The 16,625-nt window shown below is 45.7% G+C and overlaps 3 protein-coding genes across 3 annotated transcripts; 2 read left to right on the forward strand and 1 right to left on the reverse strand.

Moving 5' to 3' along the window:
- Positions 1 to 592: 592 nt before the first annotated feature.
- Positions 593 to 3,775, forward strand: F5891DRAFT_1196559 (uncharacterized protein; the record flags this gene model as incomplete). Its single annotated transcript, XM_041368322.1, has 12 exons — positions 593 to 659; positions 723 to 1,012; positions 1,059 to 1,132; positions 2,025 to 2,080; positions 2,127 to 2,563; positions 2,621 to 2,668; positions 2,719 to 2,852; positions 2,898 to 2,983; positions 3,035 to 3,057; positions 3,154 to 3,282; positions 3,333 to 3,603; positions 3,654 to 3,775. 12 exons carry the CDS (start codon positions 593 to 595, stop codon positions 3,773 to 3,775), a joined length of 1,737 nt encoding a protein of 578 aa, XP_041218903.1.
- A 4,914-nt stretch (positions 3,776 to 8,689) lies between these two features.
- Positions 8,690 to 9,168, forward strand: F5891DRAFT_1196560 (uncharacterized protein; the record flags this gene model as incomplete). The annotated part of the gene is made up of 5 exons (XM_041368323.1): positions 8,690 to 8,734; positions 8,786 to 8,848; positions 8,905 to 8,994; positions 9,045 to 9,092; positions 9,145 to 9,168. 5 exons carry the CDS (start codon positions 8,690 to 8,692, stop codon positions 9,166 to 9,168), a joined length of 270 nt encoding a protein of 89 aa, XP_041218904.1.
- Positions 9,169 to 10,591: 1,423 nt separating this feature from the next.
- F5891DRAFT_1207695 (uncharacterized protein) lies at positions 10,592 to 15,552 on the reverse strand (the record flags this gene model as incomplete). The annotated part of the gene is made up of 11 exons (XM_041369079.1): positions 10,592 to 12,051; positions 12,103 to 12,286; positions 12,384 to 12,524; positions 12,577 to 12,891; positions 12,957 to 13,376; positions 13,445 to 13,696; positions 13,753 to 13,988; positions 14,045 to 14,569; positions 14,626 to 14,820; positions 14,870 to 15,095; positions 15,148 to 15,552. The coding sequence occupies 11 exons, from the start codon at positions 15,550 to 15,552 to the stop codon at positions 10,592 to 10,594; spliced, it is 4,359 nt and encodes a 1,452-aa protein (XP_041218905.1).
- Positions 15,553 to 16,625: the final 1,073 nt, after the last annotated feature.

Consider the following 16,625-nt stretch of genomic DNA (forward strand, 5'->3'; position numbering starts at 1 on the left):
CTTTTCTGACTTGTGAGACTTTGACATGAGGGCCCAGATTTTCATTGTGATTATGTAGAGTAGTGCAGTGATTCAGATGATCGGAGCTTTGGCTGGTGATAACACACATCTGGCGGCTGCAGTTGTGGACTGACTATGACTCGGAAAAATATTATATTGCATACAACCACTGGTACTAGTATTTATCGATATCAACTAGGATGGAATTTTTCACACATTCTATATCATTCAGCCTAGATTTTGGAGCTATATACACTATGTAATGTTGGTTTAGTATATACTATAATAGGGCTGGGACTTAGCAATTGAGTCCACACTCCCCAGCGCTGGTCACACTGGAAGCCAACAAAAGAAAGTCCTCAGTGGCCACAACTGAAATTTGATACCCTGGTAATCACCTCAAAATTAGTCATTCACTATAAATACTGATCACGCGCATTTGCAGGTCTTCTTTCTACTCCAACTACTTTGATACATACATACAGTACTGTTACATATAATGTAGGATAGACTTCTGAAGAGATCAACACAGTAAGAATACCAGTTAATACTTTATAAGAGGGAATTAATGTGAAGACTGCACAGACTCACAATGACAAAACACGCAGCACCCAAGAGTGATCCCGTCGACATTGAATGCCCCTCAAAGTGCATCAGGAGTAATGATAGCGAGTTATAATAGTATTACATCGTCATTATAATTGCTCATGAGTATGATACAGGAAATTGCACGCCATCCGCACTAAATGATGCAGGTGCATGGCATTTTCTAGAACAGTACCTCCAGTCCAATCTGGGCTACGCACAGATGGAAGACGGATTGATATTGTACCTTGGCAAACGATACTGTGCGGATGACTGGGCAGAAGCCAAGCTCGCATTATTTTCCAGTGATGGCGATGACGCCAAAGCGATGGAAAACTTGGCCGCCCTGAAAAACAAATATATAGTACCCAAGACCTCTTCATCGAGTTTGGTGCCCACAGCTGCATTCAGATCAAAGTGGCGACGAGTAAGTGTAAGGTTCACTCCTGTAAATATATACTAAAGAAATATAGTTGAAAAGTTGTATCTTCGTCGACAGTAAAGCAGGAGAAGGTGGGGAGGAGGAAGAGGAAGAGGAAGAATACGAGTACGGCCCCTTGCGCATCCTCGGAATGTTACAACTTTGCCAGGACCATCGGCTAAACATACGCTGTCCACAAAGATCGACGAGATCTTCAAGTCGTACAAAGTTCACGCTGTAGAAACAACAATACTGTGAGGAACAAATGAAGCTCCTGACTGTATTTATAAATGTTATAAGGTCGCGTGTTGCCTAGTCTGCGTTACTTGAGGAGACAAGTGCGTTCGACCCTAAAGGGGAAGTGAGTGCAGCAAAGATCTAGAGGTACACGCTGAAGCGAAGCGCAAGAAAGTGCAGGTGCATGCAAGGTGCGGGAACATGCGCGCGTATGCAGAAACGATAGAGAGACTAAGCTTAAGTGATGATATGATACAAGATAAGAGATGTGAGAGCACGAGATGTAAAAGAATAGGTTTCTACTATGTTCTGCTAAGTAGTAAGTAAGTAGTAACAGGTAATTGGGAGGTAAAAGTAAGTAAAGTTATAGTATGTACTGCTGGCGCTTATATAGGGCGCCTAAGCGCTGTTATGCGGAGCTGAAGCGCTACCAAGTAGGCATGTAAAGATATATATGAGTGAGAATCCATGATAAAAATAAAGGTGGAATGATATGCTAATAAGAGAAATGGAAATATATGCACTAGAGGGCTTGGTGGACAGTGGATGGATGCTTCTGGATGGTTGGCGCTATAGGGCGCTCAAGCGCAGGAGCACATGTGCATATATATCGTGAAGCGCGTGAAAGCTGCGCCTCATATAGGAATAGCTGTGGATAGCACACAGAGGGGTGTTGCAAGTTTGTGCTATGTACTCCCTAGTGATAAGTGCCATATCACACCATGGGAGGCATGAGTCTCTACAGCGCTTCCAAACTGTCAGGAAGACGTCTTCCTTACAGGGCTGCCTGGTCTCCCAACACCATCTATAACAGAATGTACCTGCTCAATCTTCACAGTAAGTCCATTTTCAGTCAAGTAGCATGTTATTCATTGGTTTACAGGAAGCGTTATGGACTACATTGCAGAATATCTTCAAAACAAAGGGTTCCCTGTTACTGTGTCACCCTGGGTACTGGGCCAGCTTTACATGGTCTCAGAGAGTCCCCAGGCTATTAGTTCGTCACTTCCGACCTCACACCAATTCTCTGTGAAAGATTATTTTCTCATCTTGGATGAAGAACGTGCGGTTGTTGAACACTCACGATTCCAACTGCCCAGCCCAGGGTGGGCAAGAATAAAACACGGCAAGTACAAGAATGCTATAGGCTACATTACCAGCTTGAAATTGAAGGATGGACAATCTGGCCCTTTTGTCTCGCTCTTAGTTGCTTTACAGGACTTTCCATATGACATGCCCAAAGGATCTGTGGCACTGCTAGACCGATCTCGCCTTCCGGCTGGCAAGGAGTTATCTGACATCATTATTGATCAAAAAGTCGTAGGATGCTCATATAACGGACAACAGTACCATGCTCATTTTCTTGGGACTGATCAGACCGAAACTGCCCTTACATCTTCGCTTCAGCAACAGGGGCATGACACTGTGAGCGTGCTCACATGTCTCTTATACTTTTTCTAATATTCAGCTTCCAGCTTTCAGACCCACTATTCAATACAGCTTCCATACTATTTGGATGGGTCGACTCCCATGATCTTATGGCTCTCCTTGACATGAGCCTTAAGGAGGGCGTGATGCAGATGCAGCTCCAACAAGAAGAGGAGAGAAAGTGCGCAGCCTTTCGTTCCTGAGGGGGATGTTTGATGGAGCATAGAATGTATCGAGCTCAAATGGAAGTCTCGTTGTTCAGTAATGCTATTGCACACTTATGCGAAGTGCTTGATGCTAAAATTCACTCGAGTGAGCCATGCTGTTCTAAGGATTGATATCGACACTCAAAATTGTTTGTAGTTGGCCAAAAGAAGCCACTTGTAGTGAGCAATACCGTGTATGTTGTAGCATGCCCAGCACCTAGCTTGATCGATTTTGATCGCTTCTGACGTGCAAACAACGCTACACACACTGGAGAGAAATGCCATGCATGGCTTCGGACATTATCGCCTGAAGACACTCTAGAGGTCGAATCTCACGCAAACCGAACACTTTTTGGTTTTTCACAAACTTTAGAGGTTCCTGACCATCACGAATATTTTCAAGGGGTGAGTGCTGTTAATACTACATGAACACCCAACATTCTGACGCTATGCAGCCCAATGATGTACTGATATCTTTGCCTCATTTGTTGAAGATTTGGGTGGATCCTGTCACATATTGTGCATACATGAGCGCATCATTTGCGGAAAACAAGCCTCAACGCATCGACAATAGTGACGGATTCACTCTGAAAGAGAACAAGACTCTAGATGTCCTCAAGTCCAACATACATATTTTGGGCCTGAAGAAGCAACGGGCACAGGCCGAAGTAGACATGTTTTCCGAAGCCCTAGCACGGGTCGCTGAGTTCAAGGGTACTGATGATGGTGGGCATGTGTGTTATGCTTCCGGTTTCTAACACTGATATGACTTGTAGGCACATGTTCTGGAAGCACTGTGATGTTTGCTTCTCTTCCATCTGACACCCTTCCCGATGATTGGCTTGATGATTGCTTTTCAACTTCATACACCTCTTTGAATGCTTCTGTACTCCTGTGATACACTTGTATGTACTTGTACGATAGCTTGGTTGTAAATTGGATTTAGTCTATGTTATTTGAGAATGCGAGTGAGTTGTTGCGCTGATAGCTGAAGGATCCGAGATATGAGCGCGAGCGCAATAAAATGGATCGTTCCAAGATGCCCATCAAGATGGTATTTCTCTGGTATAGTTTTATCTTGTTTCATCTATGTGTGACACCATAACAAAAATATGTAAGGCCAAACCATGATGTGTTTTGATTGCCAATTTTTGCAAGGTTGCTGACAATATGATTACATGTAGCCATTCAATTACATAGTATAGATGGCCTAGTGATCATAGTGTTGTCTGCTTCCAAAGCACACATCAAGCTGATATTTTCCTTGGATAGTCTTATCTTCTTTCATCTATGTGTGACACCATGACAAAATTTTGTAGGGCCAAACCATAATGTGTTTTGATTGTCAATTCTTATAACTCTACTGAGATATGATTATCTGTAGCCATTGAATTACAGCACATGGACAGCCTAGTGATCACATTGTTGTCTGCTGCCAAGATACACATCAAGGTGATATTTTTGTGGTATAGTCATGTCATATCTCATCTATGTGTGACACTGTGATAAAGAGTTTCAAGACTAAAACATAGTATGTAATAATGTGTTTTGATTACCAATTATATCTGGTCACATCAATAGAGGAGCTCACAGTAGGTCGCTGTAAAGATACAACAATGCTTGAAACTATACGAAGTAAGTGTCAGCACTATAAAAATGTTGTAGTGGTCTTGCACAGCCTAGTCTGCTATACTTGCTAGACAAGTGTGTTCGACCTGAGGGGTTTTCTATTGGAAAAAGTTAGTCCGATGCCAAAGTGTTGGCCGATGTTTTTCGGGTTTAGCAGGTTTCGGGTTCGGGTTCGGGTTCGGCGGGTTAGCGTAGGGTTAGGGAAATGGTTGTCGGGTATAGCGAGTGGTATGCGGAATATCGATAGTGACGGGAGTTTCGGATAGAAAGGGCGGTAATATTCGCAATGTCAACTAAGAACTACGAAAATATCGGGTTTGACCACAAAGTGTCGGGAAACGGCTCCCTACTACTTGGATGATGAATATGCTATGTGGGAACCAATATATACATAAGTACGTAGAAATACGGAACCCTATAGGCGAAAGTAGCGGCCGAAGAATTTCAGGTCCAATGTACATGTAAATAAACACGAGGCGCTGCGGACTATGGGAAAACATGTAATAGTGCTGGCTACAACGTGAGTAATGTGCAAAATAATCAACTACGCACCTAGTGGGGCTAGCTGACAAGGCAAGACACGGATAGGACAAGTGCGCAGGAAAAACATCAGGTCCGATGCGGCCGATGCGTCGGGTCCACTGGTCAAAGTGTTGGGTTGCATCGGGAAGTGAATATCGAGCAATGAACATTTGACATGATGCGTGGAATGGCTGAATACGAGCCTAGCGCAAGCTCGAGTGCTACATTGCTTTCACTTTCATGTTCATGTTCGCTTTGGCTGACACGTGAGGGACAAGGGTTAGCAGTATGTTATATAAGCAGTTAACTGTCCGCTGGGTAGCATGTATGTAGTGTGTAATATGGCTTGCTGCTCGCTACATCAGCAATACTTAGAGTCTTGTATATTTTTCATGATCATTTGAACACTCTTTCAGCCTGCACAGATACTCAAAGACCTTGCACAAGAACTTAATATGGATATAAATTGCATACTAGCTATCCACCAGAAATGGTATATTTAATTTAGTTTCTATGTATTTTGCTGTATATGTGAAAATAACAATTTATTATGAAAGTGAACATGAATGTGAAAGTGAAAGCGACCTACTGTGAGCTCCCCTAATTTCAGGTTGATTTATGATGCTACCTGTTTGCATACCACCCCAAGCTAACACTCAGCCCAATCCAACCTATCAAATCATATCAATGATGTTTGAAGCTGGACAAATTGGAAATCTAGAGTTACTATTGTATACTGCTGAGTAAAATTTTGACACATCTGACTTGGTTTATTATCAGTTTCAATCTGTAGTCCATGGTTATCAAGCTTTGTAGATAATTAACCATGTCAGATATGAAAGCATACTGTTGCACTCATAGTTATTGCAGCTGTTATGTGATCTAGATACAATTTATATCTTTCATCATAGTACATGTGTTACATGCTTGCAAGATGTGCATCAAAATGACCTGCCCTGGCATATTCATAGCTTTCATCATAAATGTGTTGCATGTTTGCAAGATGCACATCAAAATGACCTGCCCCTGGCATAGTCATATCTTTCTTCATAAACTTGTTGGATGCTTGCAAGATGTGCATCAAAATGACCTGCCCCGGCACAGTCATATCTTTCATCATAAATGTGTTGAATGCTTGCAAGATGCACATTAAAATTACCTGCTCCAGGCATAGTCATATATTCTGTTATAAATTTGTTGCATGCTGATCTGCCCCCAGCATAGTCATATCTTTCTTCATAAACTTGTTGGATGCTTGCAAGATGTGCATCAAAATGACCTGCCCCCCGCACAGTCATATCTTTCATCATAAATGTGTTGAATGCTTGCAAGATGCACATCAAAATTACCTACCCCAGGCATAGTCATATATTCTGTTATAAATTTGTTGCATGTTGATCTTCCCCCGGCATAGTCATATCTTTCTTCATAAACTTGTTGGATGCTTGCAAGATGCACATCAAAATGACCTGCCCCTGGCATAGTCATATATTTTTTCATACACATGCTGTGCCAAGATAATAATGTATAATTCTAAATCTAAATGTATCATAATGTGTTTTATTTGTCAGCTCTACCTGGTCATATCAAGTCCAGGTTGATTTCCTGATGCATGTATTATTACAGGATACTCAACATGAATAGTACAGGTTGAAGTGAAACTGAGATAAGATATGTACTGTAAGATAAGAACAGAGGTAATTGTCCCCAATAACTAGACTCATGTACTCTACTATCAGTATATATCACTTCATACGTTTTGCAGGTTCTACCAGACATAGCTGATTGAAACCCAGATTTACAGTGACAGTTTCACTAAGCCTAAGGTCAACAGTCTTTTTCTTGGTCCAACAATTTACGACAGTTTCCAAGAGCCCCATGGTGAGCCCTGTCCAGAACAAGGCACTGTTGGTTTTTCTTGCGTGGAGGAGCTGGGCTCAGATCGCTGGCGGGGATATGATGGTGTTTGATAGCAGTGCCTGCGCCGTTGGATGTACAGAATGTGGCCATGTGACCCTCAGGTGCCAGTCCATTTTCACCACAGAATGAGTCGGGACAAGCCATCGATACAAATCACTTGTATAGCCTACCATGGAGGAAATTAGGCGACACCTTCAACAACATGTTGTAGAGACTCGTGTGTCTCATGGTGTGATATGGCAGGTTTCACTAGGAAGTATACAGCACAAACTCGCAGCGTCATTCTGTGCGCTACCCACAGCTATCTCTATATGACGCGCAGCTTTCCCACGCAACGCGCGCCATGCGCGCACCATTCCCGTGCTTCGCGATGTATACGCGCGCGCGCGTTCCTGCGCTTGCGCGCCCTATAGCGCCAGCCATTCAGATGCATCCATCCACTGTCCACCAAGCTTCCTAGTACGTATATTTCCATTTCCTTTATTAGCATAGTTCCACCTTTATTTTTATCATAGTTTCTCACTCATATATATCCTTACATACCTACTCGGTAGCGCTTCGGCTCCGCATGACCGCGCTTAGGCGCGCTATATAAGCGCCAGCAGTACATACTATTACTTACCTTACTTTTCCCTTGAACTTACTAGTTATCACCCACTATTTACTTAGCAGTACATAGTAGAAGTCTATTGGTCTACACTTTGCATCTATCTTTTCTTATATTGCTTTATATCATCACTTAAGCTTAGTCTCTTTTATTTCCGCTTACGCACGCGCGCTTTCCCGCGCTTCGCGCTAATACGCGCGCGCGTTCCCGCGCCTTCGTACCTTGCGCGCACTTGCGCTTTCTCACGCTTCGCTGAAGCGCGTACCTCTAGATCTTCGCAGCACTCGCTTCCCCTAGGGTCGAACGCACTTGTCTCCTCAAGAATAGCAGACTAGGTAACGCGCGACCTCACAACATTTTATAGATACAGTTAGGAGCATCCTTGTTCCTCATTGTATTGTTGTTTCTACAACGTGATACATTGAAAGTGTCAATGAAAATTCTTTTGACGTCAACCAAGGTATTGGGCCTAGAATGAAATAAGTAGACATTGCGATGCTGAGACTGAGGACACACTGTTGTCCGGCAAATTCTCCGCTTCAGTGTTCTGGGTATCAACAGCCCAGGGATCGTGTGTTGATGGAAAGGTGGGATTGGTGGTTGACATAGGGTTATATGCCTTATCAACATCCAAACTTTCGGACCAGGTGGACCATGTGTTGGATGGCGATGAGCTGGGACCTGTGAGATCAACCACTGGACTGGAAGCATTTTTTTTGACGGGTGGGGTGGTGGATCGCGGTGGTGGCACCAAGTATGATTGTGTCCTCATTTCGCAGAATGCGGTTAACTCCGGACCTTTGAGCATTGCGCCGTTCAGTCTCATCCCATACCTAAATATTGTAAGCTTCAGAACAATTCGAAAATGAGTGTATTACTCACTTGGTGGCAACTTCGTGCAGTTTGAGTTTGGTGTGCTGCTTCGCTGTATTGCAGCGGTGACGGATGAAACTCAGAGGTGATCGTCACAATCACAATCACAATGTGTCACAATGAATAGCTGACCAACATCTTTGACCAATGTCTTACCATTACATTATCTGATAGTAACCACTAGTACAATGATGCATTCAGTAAATGCTTTCGTATCTACATAAGACTGAAGGTGCATAGATTGTTGCTTCGTTGGACTCGATGGACGTTGACCATGATGAATGCGAAGGGGAGGGGACTCACCTAGTAAGTGTAATGCATACTTTAGTCCATTTTTTTAATGTTCATTTGTTGTAGGAACCAATGAACATTGACCACGACGAATGCGAAGGGGAGGATGTCGTGAACAACACTCAACCGGTATGTAAAGATATCTATCTATCTATCTATCCATTTTTTACATTCTTTCATTGCAGGAAAACTACATGATCGTCGATGATGACAAGGCCGGTGGGGAGGATGCAATGGAGGTGTGCGACAGCATAACAGAGAACAGTGCTCAACCGGTATGTATTTTTCATTTTGTGTGCTCAATCTCTCAGCAACTCCATTGCAGGAATATATGGATGTTGACGACATTGACGTAGAGATGCATGCTCACTCGGTTTGTGCATCTCTCAGCACAACTATTCGTTTCTGACGTCCTTTCATCACAGGATGACATGGATATTGACATGTGATATAGAGTGATATTCAATAGGTATGTACTCCTGGCATCCATGGCTTCCTTGTCCGCTAATTTTTTTCCTATCACGTTCACATGTTCTAGGATTCATCGTACCATCAGCTTGCAGTTGCCTTGTGTCTCCCTATGCTTTACCTTGTCCACTAATTTGTTTCGCACCACGTTCACATCCATCACTATGTCAGTTTGAAGTCGTTTCATGTCTCCCTACTCACTGCCTCATCTTCTCGAATTCTACGATATAACCACTACCATTGTATAAATAAATCCATCATTTATCATAGATATATTGCTAGGAATCTAGGACTGGTTTTTGACAAACAGACGAGCGCTCTGTTCATGTTCAGATGTTGCAAGGTTTTTCACTAAGCACAAATAACCAACTGTTAGGCCAATACACAAAGACAAACAGACAAGCGCTCTGTTCACATTTGGACGTTTCGAGGTTTTTGGATCAAAAAAAAGTGCTTTTTGAGAGGGAAAAAAAGTAGAGGTCGAGAGGAACTCTTGGTGTATTGCGCACTGCACTACCACCACCTGTCCAGGGTGGCCATAGTGCTCAGCCTGACCTCAATCTGACCTCAGAAAATTTGGTCTCATAAACACAGTAAATCAACCACCATTGAGCATTTTTTACTGATCTTAATAAACGGTCGTTCAAACCTTGCTTTTACCACATGCTTACATGTGTGAAACAATTTTCATCCAATGTCAGCATAAGGCTATGGACATTTGGGTGTGTAGTTATTGCTTGACTTGCCTTTATTTTTGCTGCAGGAGAGGTTGGAATTTTGTTTCTTGTTGACTTGAATTTTTGATGTTTTGTTGCTTTGGTATTGATTGATTTTGACTGGATCTTGGCATCATAATTATTGCTGCGGTGGTGATTTGTGGGCCGATGATTGAATTTGGTTGCAATTTGACTTGATTTTGGCTGCTTTATTCCTTGACTTTCCTTGATTTGTGGCTCATGTCTGGTTTGCTTCATCTTTGAGATTTTTTGCACAACTTGAATTTCCATCAATCTAGGTCTACCATCTCCTTCAACCTTACAATTCCACCAATGTCCGTGCAAGGGCATCTGCCCTATTTTTACTGGACCTGATACTTCACTGTCAAAGGTTTAGAATCATTTGTGCCTCAAAGTCCATGTTTAATCTAATATCTTCTAGCTTCAACACTACAGGTGCTGTTTACCAATCAAATTCTTTGGGTTACAGGCAATTTTCTTTGACAAAACACTGGTCAAGGATTAAAATTCATCGAAACAACGGTCAGTTTAAATGCTCCGAAGATGTAAGCAATAGGTAATTAGATGAGCTTCATGTATCATATATACGCTGGGCCTGCAAGGGAACTAGTAATTGTGGGTGTGATATCAACAAGAGACGCAACAAAAGAAGACCTTACAACATAGCCTATTTGCGAGACCGCTGCCGTGGCATGCGGTCATTGGAGGAGAATCTGGAAGAATGAATAGGACCTAAGCCGAATGGGACAGGGTTGAACTTCACTGGGCGATGGCAAGTTCGAGGTATGTCAGACTTGTCCAGGTCCCTGCCAACTGCTGCCCTCGTGGAAGAGGACATCATAGCCGAATTCCTCTTGATTAATGAGGCGCGGTGAACGTGCGGGGGCCGCTGCTCCACCGTCAAGCGGTTGTCATGGTTGCCGCTGTCATTCCAGTGGTGGCTTTGGTTATCATTCCAGTCCTGGTTGCCGCTATCATTCCAGTCCACCTCAAAGTTAGGAGCAAGCGATGCCTCCTCGGTGCTGCAGCGCAAGCGATCACCCTGTACGCTCGCAAGTTGCTCTGACCGAGCACCGGGAGTCGGACTGCGACCAGCCAATGCCTCCTCGGTACTGCAGCGCAAGCGATCACCCTGGACGCTCGCAAGTTGCTCTGGCCGAGCATCGGGAGTCGGACTGCGACCAGTCAATGCCACCTCGGTACTGCAGCGCAAGCGATCACCCTGGACGCTCGCAAGTTGCTCTGGCCGAGCATCGGGAGTCGGACTGCGACCAGTCAATGCCACCTCGGTACTGCAGCGCAAGCGATCACCCTGGACGCTCGCAAGTTGCTCTGGCCGAGCATCGGGAGTCGGACTGCGACCAGTCAATGCCACCTCGGTACTGCAGCGCAAGCGATCACCCTGGACGCTCGCAAGTTGCTCTGGCCGAGCATCGGGAGTCGGACTGTGACCAGTAAACGGATGGTGGGGGCGGGGGCGTTGTGGTGGAGATGGAGGTGGAGGTGGAGGTGGAGATAAAGGTGAAGGTGAAGGTGAAGGTGAAGGTGAAAGTGAAAGTGAAGGTGAAAGTGGAGTTGGAGTTGGAGTTGGAGTTGGAGTTGGAGTTGGAAATGAAGAAGAGGAGGGAAGATGGTGAGAAGAAGGCTGAAGGGAGCGAGAAGGTGACTCAGAGAGGGGTGACTCGTCGTGATTGTCCCTGAACTTTATTGCTACTGAATTGTCCTTGGGTGCGGACGGTAGGGAGAATGATCGAGTCCCACCCTCCAACTGGAGCGGCACTGTAGCTTCGCTGGTTGTACCAGCCGCCTCCTTGCTTATGATCACGGGCGACGATGGCTGCATGTTCTTGCGCCGTTTGTGCGAGGTGCCCTCAGATTCATCATCTGTGTCGACCGTCAAGGACATTACGTCCCTTCCCTTACCCTTGCGCTTCGTAGCTGCTCTGGCAAGGATTACGGTCTTGACTGTGGCTTTGGTACGAGCCTTCTTTTTTCCGGTTTTGCTCCTTACGACGGGTTCGGGGTCGACATCCATGAGGTCGCCATCGTCAGTGAAGTCATCTAACTTTGATAGACCAACAGATATCAGATCACCCATGGTGTCATCACTGCCATCGAAGATGCTCCCTACAGAGACGTTCTTTAGCTAATCCCTAGGCACACACGGCAGACACCTACGGAATTCTTTGGGAGCACCGACAAATTCATCATGCATCGCGCCCTTCGAGAATGAAATGTTATTAAGAAAGACATCTGCGGTCTTCAAGGCGATGGCTCGGTAAATGTGCACCTCTTTAGCCTGAGGATGACGGTAGATCCGCCCACGTAACTGTCGATCGTCCTGTTCTGACCAAAGGGTATCCTATCACAAAGATCAACTACATTTGACATGCAAGCGCTTACAATAATGTACCCACCATGACTAACATTATATTAGCGCAGGCCAAGTTTAAGCCTACCATGCCTACGCCTGACAAAATCAAGACACGCGCTCCCTTAGGCCGTGCAGATGACCTAAACTCATCCAAGATGTCCTTGCGCTTTCTCATAGGGGTCTGGCCATTAAGTTCCAGCGCATGTACACCATGAAGGTCTAAAATCTGGAAGGTAGAATTGAGCCAGAAGGCTGCAGGAGCCAAGCATAGAACATACATCCACAATGGCCTGATTGGAGGTGACGAAAGACGAGAATACTACAATTCGGTCCGGCTCATTTGGGTTGGTATTGCCAGCCGTGAATGCCGGGTTAGGAACTAGGTTGCGACCGCTCTCGTCCATCATCAATGGCTGGCGACCGTCGGATTCCAAATGATACTTAAGAAGTTTAGCCAGAACGTCCAACTTCATACTTTTGATATCAGGGCTGGTTTGCCATTCCTCCAGGGATTTCGGTTTTGTCCAGGATCGTTCCTCAGTTGAGTTCATATGCGGATGAAGGATGGACCGTCGAAATTCAACGTAGAAATTCTGCACAACAAAAATTCGGTGCTCGGATGACAGTCCTATGACAGGCCAGGAGCAATAGACCTCACCTTGCTCATCCCCACAATGGGACAGTCATCCAGGTATCCCCGCGCAATACGCCTCAGATTGTCCATCTCCCAGTCAAGCAGCTTGATTTTCAAGCTATGGTCATGATAGGGAAGGAGGCCTAGAATTCTTTTGCCTGTATTGTCAATGGAGTCCAGGGTACGAAGGATAATAGTAGGGGAGAACCACTCTCGCATCCGGCCCATCCATCGTTTCATTGCGGGCAGGTATTCTTCTTCAGCAGCCTCGGGATTGTGGTTGCCCACGAAGACAGCTCGCAGTATCGATCCTTCAACCCCTGCCTCTTTCTGCGCCTTACGATCCCTCCGCTGGGCCGCTGCCAATTCTCGGTTCATAGCTTTAAGCTGTGTTGTATCCTTGAATCGCTGAAGGCCAAGGAGCTGACCCATAATCCAAAGGTCCTGGAGTCCATCAAAAGCGACGTCAGCTACTACGGCAGTGACACAGTAATGGCATTTAGGCGGCTTACCGAGGGTTTTGTGGTGACTGGCGTTGCGGTCATGGCAACCATTGAGTGAGACCTCTCTTGAAGTCCTCGAGCTGCGACGTGGACTTTGTTGTATTTGCGTGCACAATGAGCTTCGTCGAAGAACGTCACATTGTATTCTCGACCGAATAAAGTATTAGGACTTGTCCGCTCGAAGCGGGGGCTAGCTATCGGCTGCCCGTAGCTGTCCCTATCGCCTTCGATAAAAACGGTGGCAGCATCGTCGTGCGCCGCCTATGTAACAACACGATCATTTTATATTCTGCCAGTCACTCACAGCAGGCACTTACATTTGTTGTAGTCAGGATGATGCGTCGTATTAGAGGTTGCTGACACTTGGCCCAAGCTACCGTCCACCACTGTGACCGTGCTGTATATTTACCCGCGTAGGGAAGAACGTCGAATGTCGCTCGCCTTAGATACCGTTGTATTTCACTTGTCCATTGATGTTGCAAGTTTGGAGGACACATTATCACGGTGGGCAAATCTGGTATGTTGCCCCCGGTCTTCTTATAGGATCGTTGAGCTTTGGCATAAACATTAGTGCGTGCAGTAGTCCCGGATGCCAAACGCATTGCTTACCAAATTTGCCAGGGAACTTTCCGTGTTTCTTGTAATGTTCCCTGTAGTGCGCCAGGCATGCGATCAATCCGACAGCCTGCATGGTTTTGCCGACGCCAACGCCATCCATCAGCAGCACCGGTTCACCTTCTAACACCCTGTCAATCAACCGCAAAATGCCAACTAGCTGGTGCCACCGAGGCGACAGGATCTGGGCCGTACTCGTCGGATTATCAAGCCATAGCTGACCTTCTTCACTCCAGGGATCGATAGTGGCGTCGGGATCAGATCGTGTCTGGAAAAAAGGAAGTTTCTTCTCTGACAAGCCCAGTTGCTCCCAGAGGTCATCCTCGCTGCACTGGTCGTATTCCTCCACGCCACTCTTCCAGTCGCTCACATCAATATTATCCTTGAAGTCTATCACTACCTCGTCACCTTCGAGGGGCACCATTGCAGCCAGTGTGGTTTCAATCATAAGTTCAAGCCCTTTGACCTCCTCTTCGGTGGCCAGCTTGTCAAGCGCCTCCCGAAGAGATTTAGGTAGTCCTAAATTAATGCCTTCAATTACTGCGTACATGCTAGTCGGATATTGACCCACTCACGTGCAATGGATTCTGCCTTGGTGGGATCTTTCTTGGCAGCGGCCAGCATGGTATTGACTTGTTCACGACGCGCGTTGAGTTTCTCGACCGTTTCCTGGTCCTTGAATACGCTAAGAAGCGTGACCAATGATTCCAATTTCTTTAGGTAGCTGCGGATCTTAGTCAAGGTGGGTTTTGAATTTTCGGCAGTCATGGCTGCGCGATGGTCAACCCCCGCCCTAACTGACTAATCTACAACACTTACCTAGCCATTGCTCTTCAACTTCGAGAGCCTTCCTCTCAATACTGTTGGCCTGCCTTTTGATTACCTTCCTATATCTGCCCCACGTCAATACCAACACCATGGTGATAAACGTCATGATGTTTGGTATAACGAAGGATCCGTCGCTGAATGCATCGTCACCGAATAATGCGTCGGCCAATTTGACGGAAACTGCCTGCTTCACCTGAGCAGCTTCCATCGTCGGAAACTAAGCGTACGACTGTCATGTTATGAGGTAAACAGATTGGCACATAACTCACATCCTCCGCTGTCTTGCAATTCATCCTTGCCATAACATCGTGCGGCTCACAACCACTTTCCTGCAAGATGTGGTCGACCAGTGTATTGATCTTCCATTTAACCCATGAAGTTTTAACCCAGGCATTCCATGAGGAACGACCTTCATGGTCATTGTCCTTCCACTTCACAGCATAGTGTTCCGCGGGATCCTCTGCCGCCTTACAATTGTTCATGAAGGTTTCGACTGCCTGAGCCTTGCCTATTGTCCATTCAGCAACATGGGTTACTGTACCCCCACCATGGTCGTACGTCCACGGGTCGCCAAAAACGTGTGTCAGAGACTGCCATACCGGATTAGACCATGGCAGCGTTGGATCGGCGATCCAGAGTTGAATCAGAGCAAGAGGGATTGGAATAGCTGGCATTTTGGGCGGGCTGGAATAGGATTATGAGCGCTTGACATCGGTCTTTTTATTACTCTCCTTAAAGCACATCCCACGAAGCTACTATTCGGTACGTGCATGCATTAGAGGACTGGTGAGAAAGTTATGTTGTCTTATATGCAGGGCATTATGTCCTTCAAGTTTATTTTCATCGCTAAAAGCAATATCATAATATATTACCTAATTAAAGGACCCGCAATCAACATCACTCCAAATCACTATATTGAACAGGAATCTTGAATGTCTCGTAACGATCTTTGAGGGACGCTCTAACGTTTGAGAGGAGAGACTGTTCAGGAGAACACATGCATTGGGTGCATAGCTATGATACAAACTAGTGAGATAATGAAGCACTAAGATAATGGGTGATAGCGGGAAGCGCCAATAGGCCCCAACCGAAGATCTGCCAAGAGGATGTGAGCTGCCGGCCTCGCAGGGATCCAAGGGAGATTATGTTGATCGGGTCCACAGGAGCGTTCTCATAATGCGAGGCCTATCATCGTGATTTTGATTAATCAGGATGGTGAAGAAGGGAGCGGAGGGCGGGGAAAAGAAAATAGCTCGACGAGAGATACGTCGAGGGGAGCAGAAACGAGACGGGCCGGCGTTTTCCGCTCGCCCAAAGAAAAAACTCTAACACGCCTCGCTACGTAATAGAGTGAGAACGTGCCACCTTGCTAGTACTATTTTGCCTGGCAAGTGATCATGGCACATCGGATCAGTAGCACTTTGATCGTGTTTTCCTGCTTCTGCAAAGACGCTGCTAAAGGTGTTTCACGTCAGAATTTCAAGCAAGAAATGCACTTAACCGTTACAATTACATCACTCTGATAAGCCCAAATCCCTGCCCAGGATCAGATGCGCACTCAGGAAAGAATCCGAGACCCTGGCATGGGTGCCATTCACCCAGTCAGATCGTAGTACAACCATAGCAATGCCCCCGGTAGAGCATGGAAGACGCTTCAAGTTCCTGCAGGGAGACGAGGAGGCCCAGCGATCACTATAACCAGTCACCCTACGTGCATTTACTCAGCCTGACGAGAGTAATGAGGACG

The sequence above is a fragment of the Suillus fuscotomentosus genome (genome assembly GCF_016647785.1).
Source record: "Suillus fuscotomentosus strain FC203 chromosome Unknown F5891scaffold_102, whole genome shotgun sequence".
NCBI lineage: Eukaryota > Fungi > Basidiomycota > Agaricomycetes > Boletales > Suillaceae > Suillus > Suillus fuscotomentosus.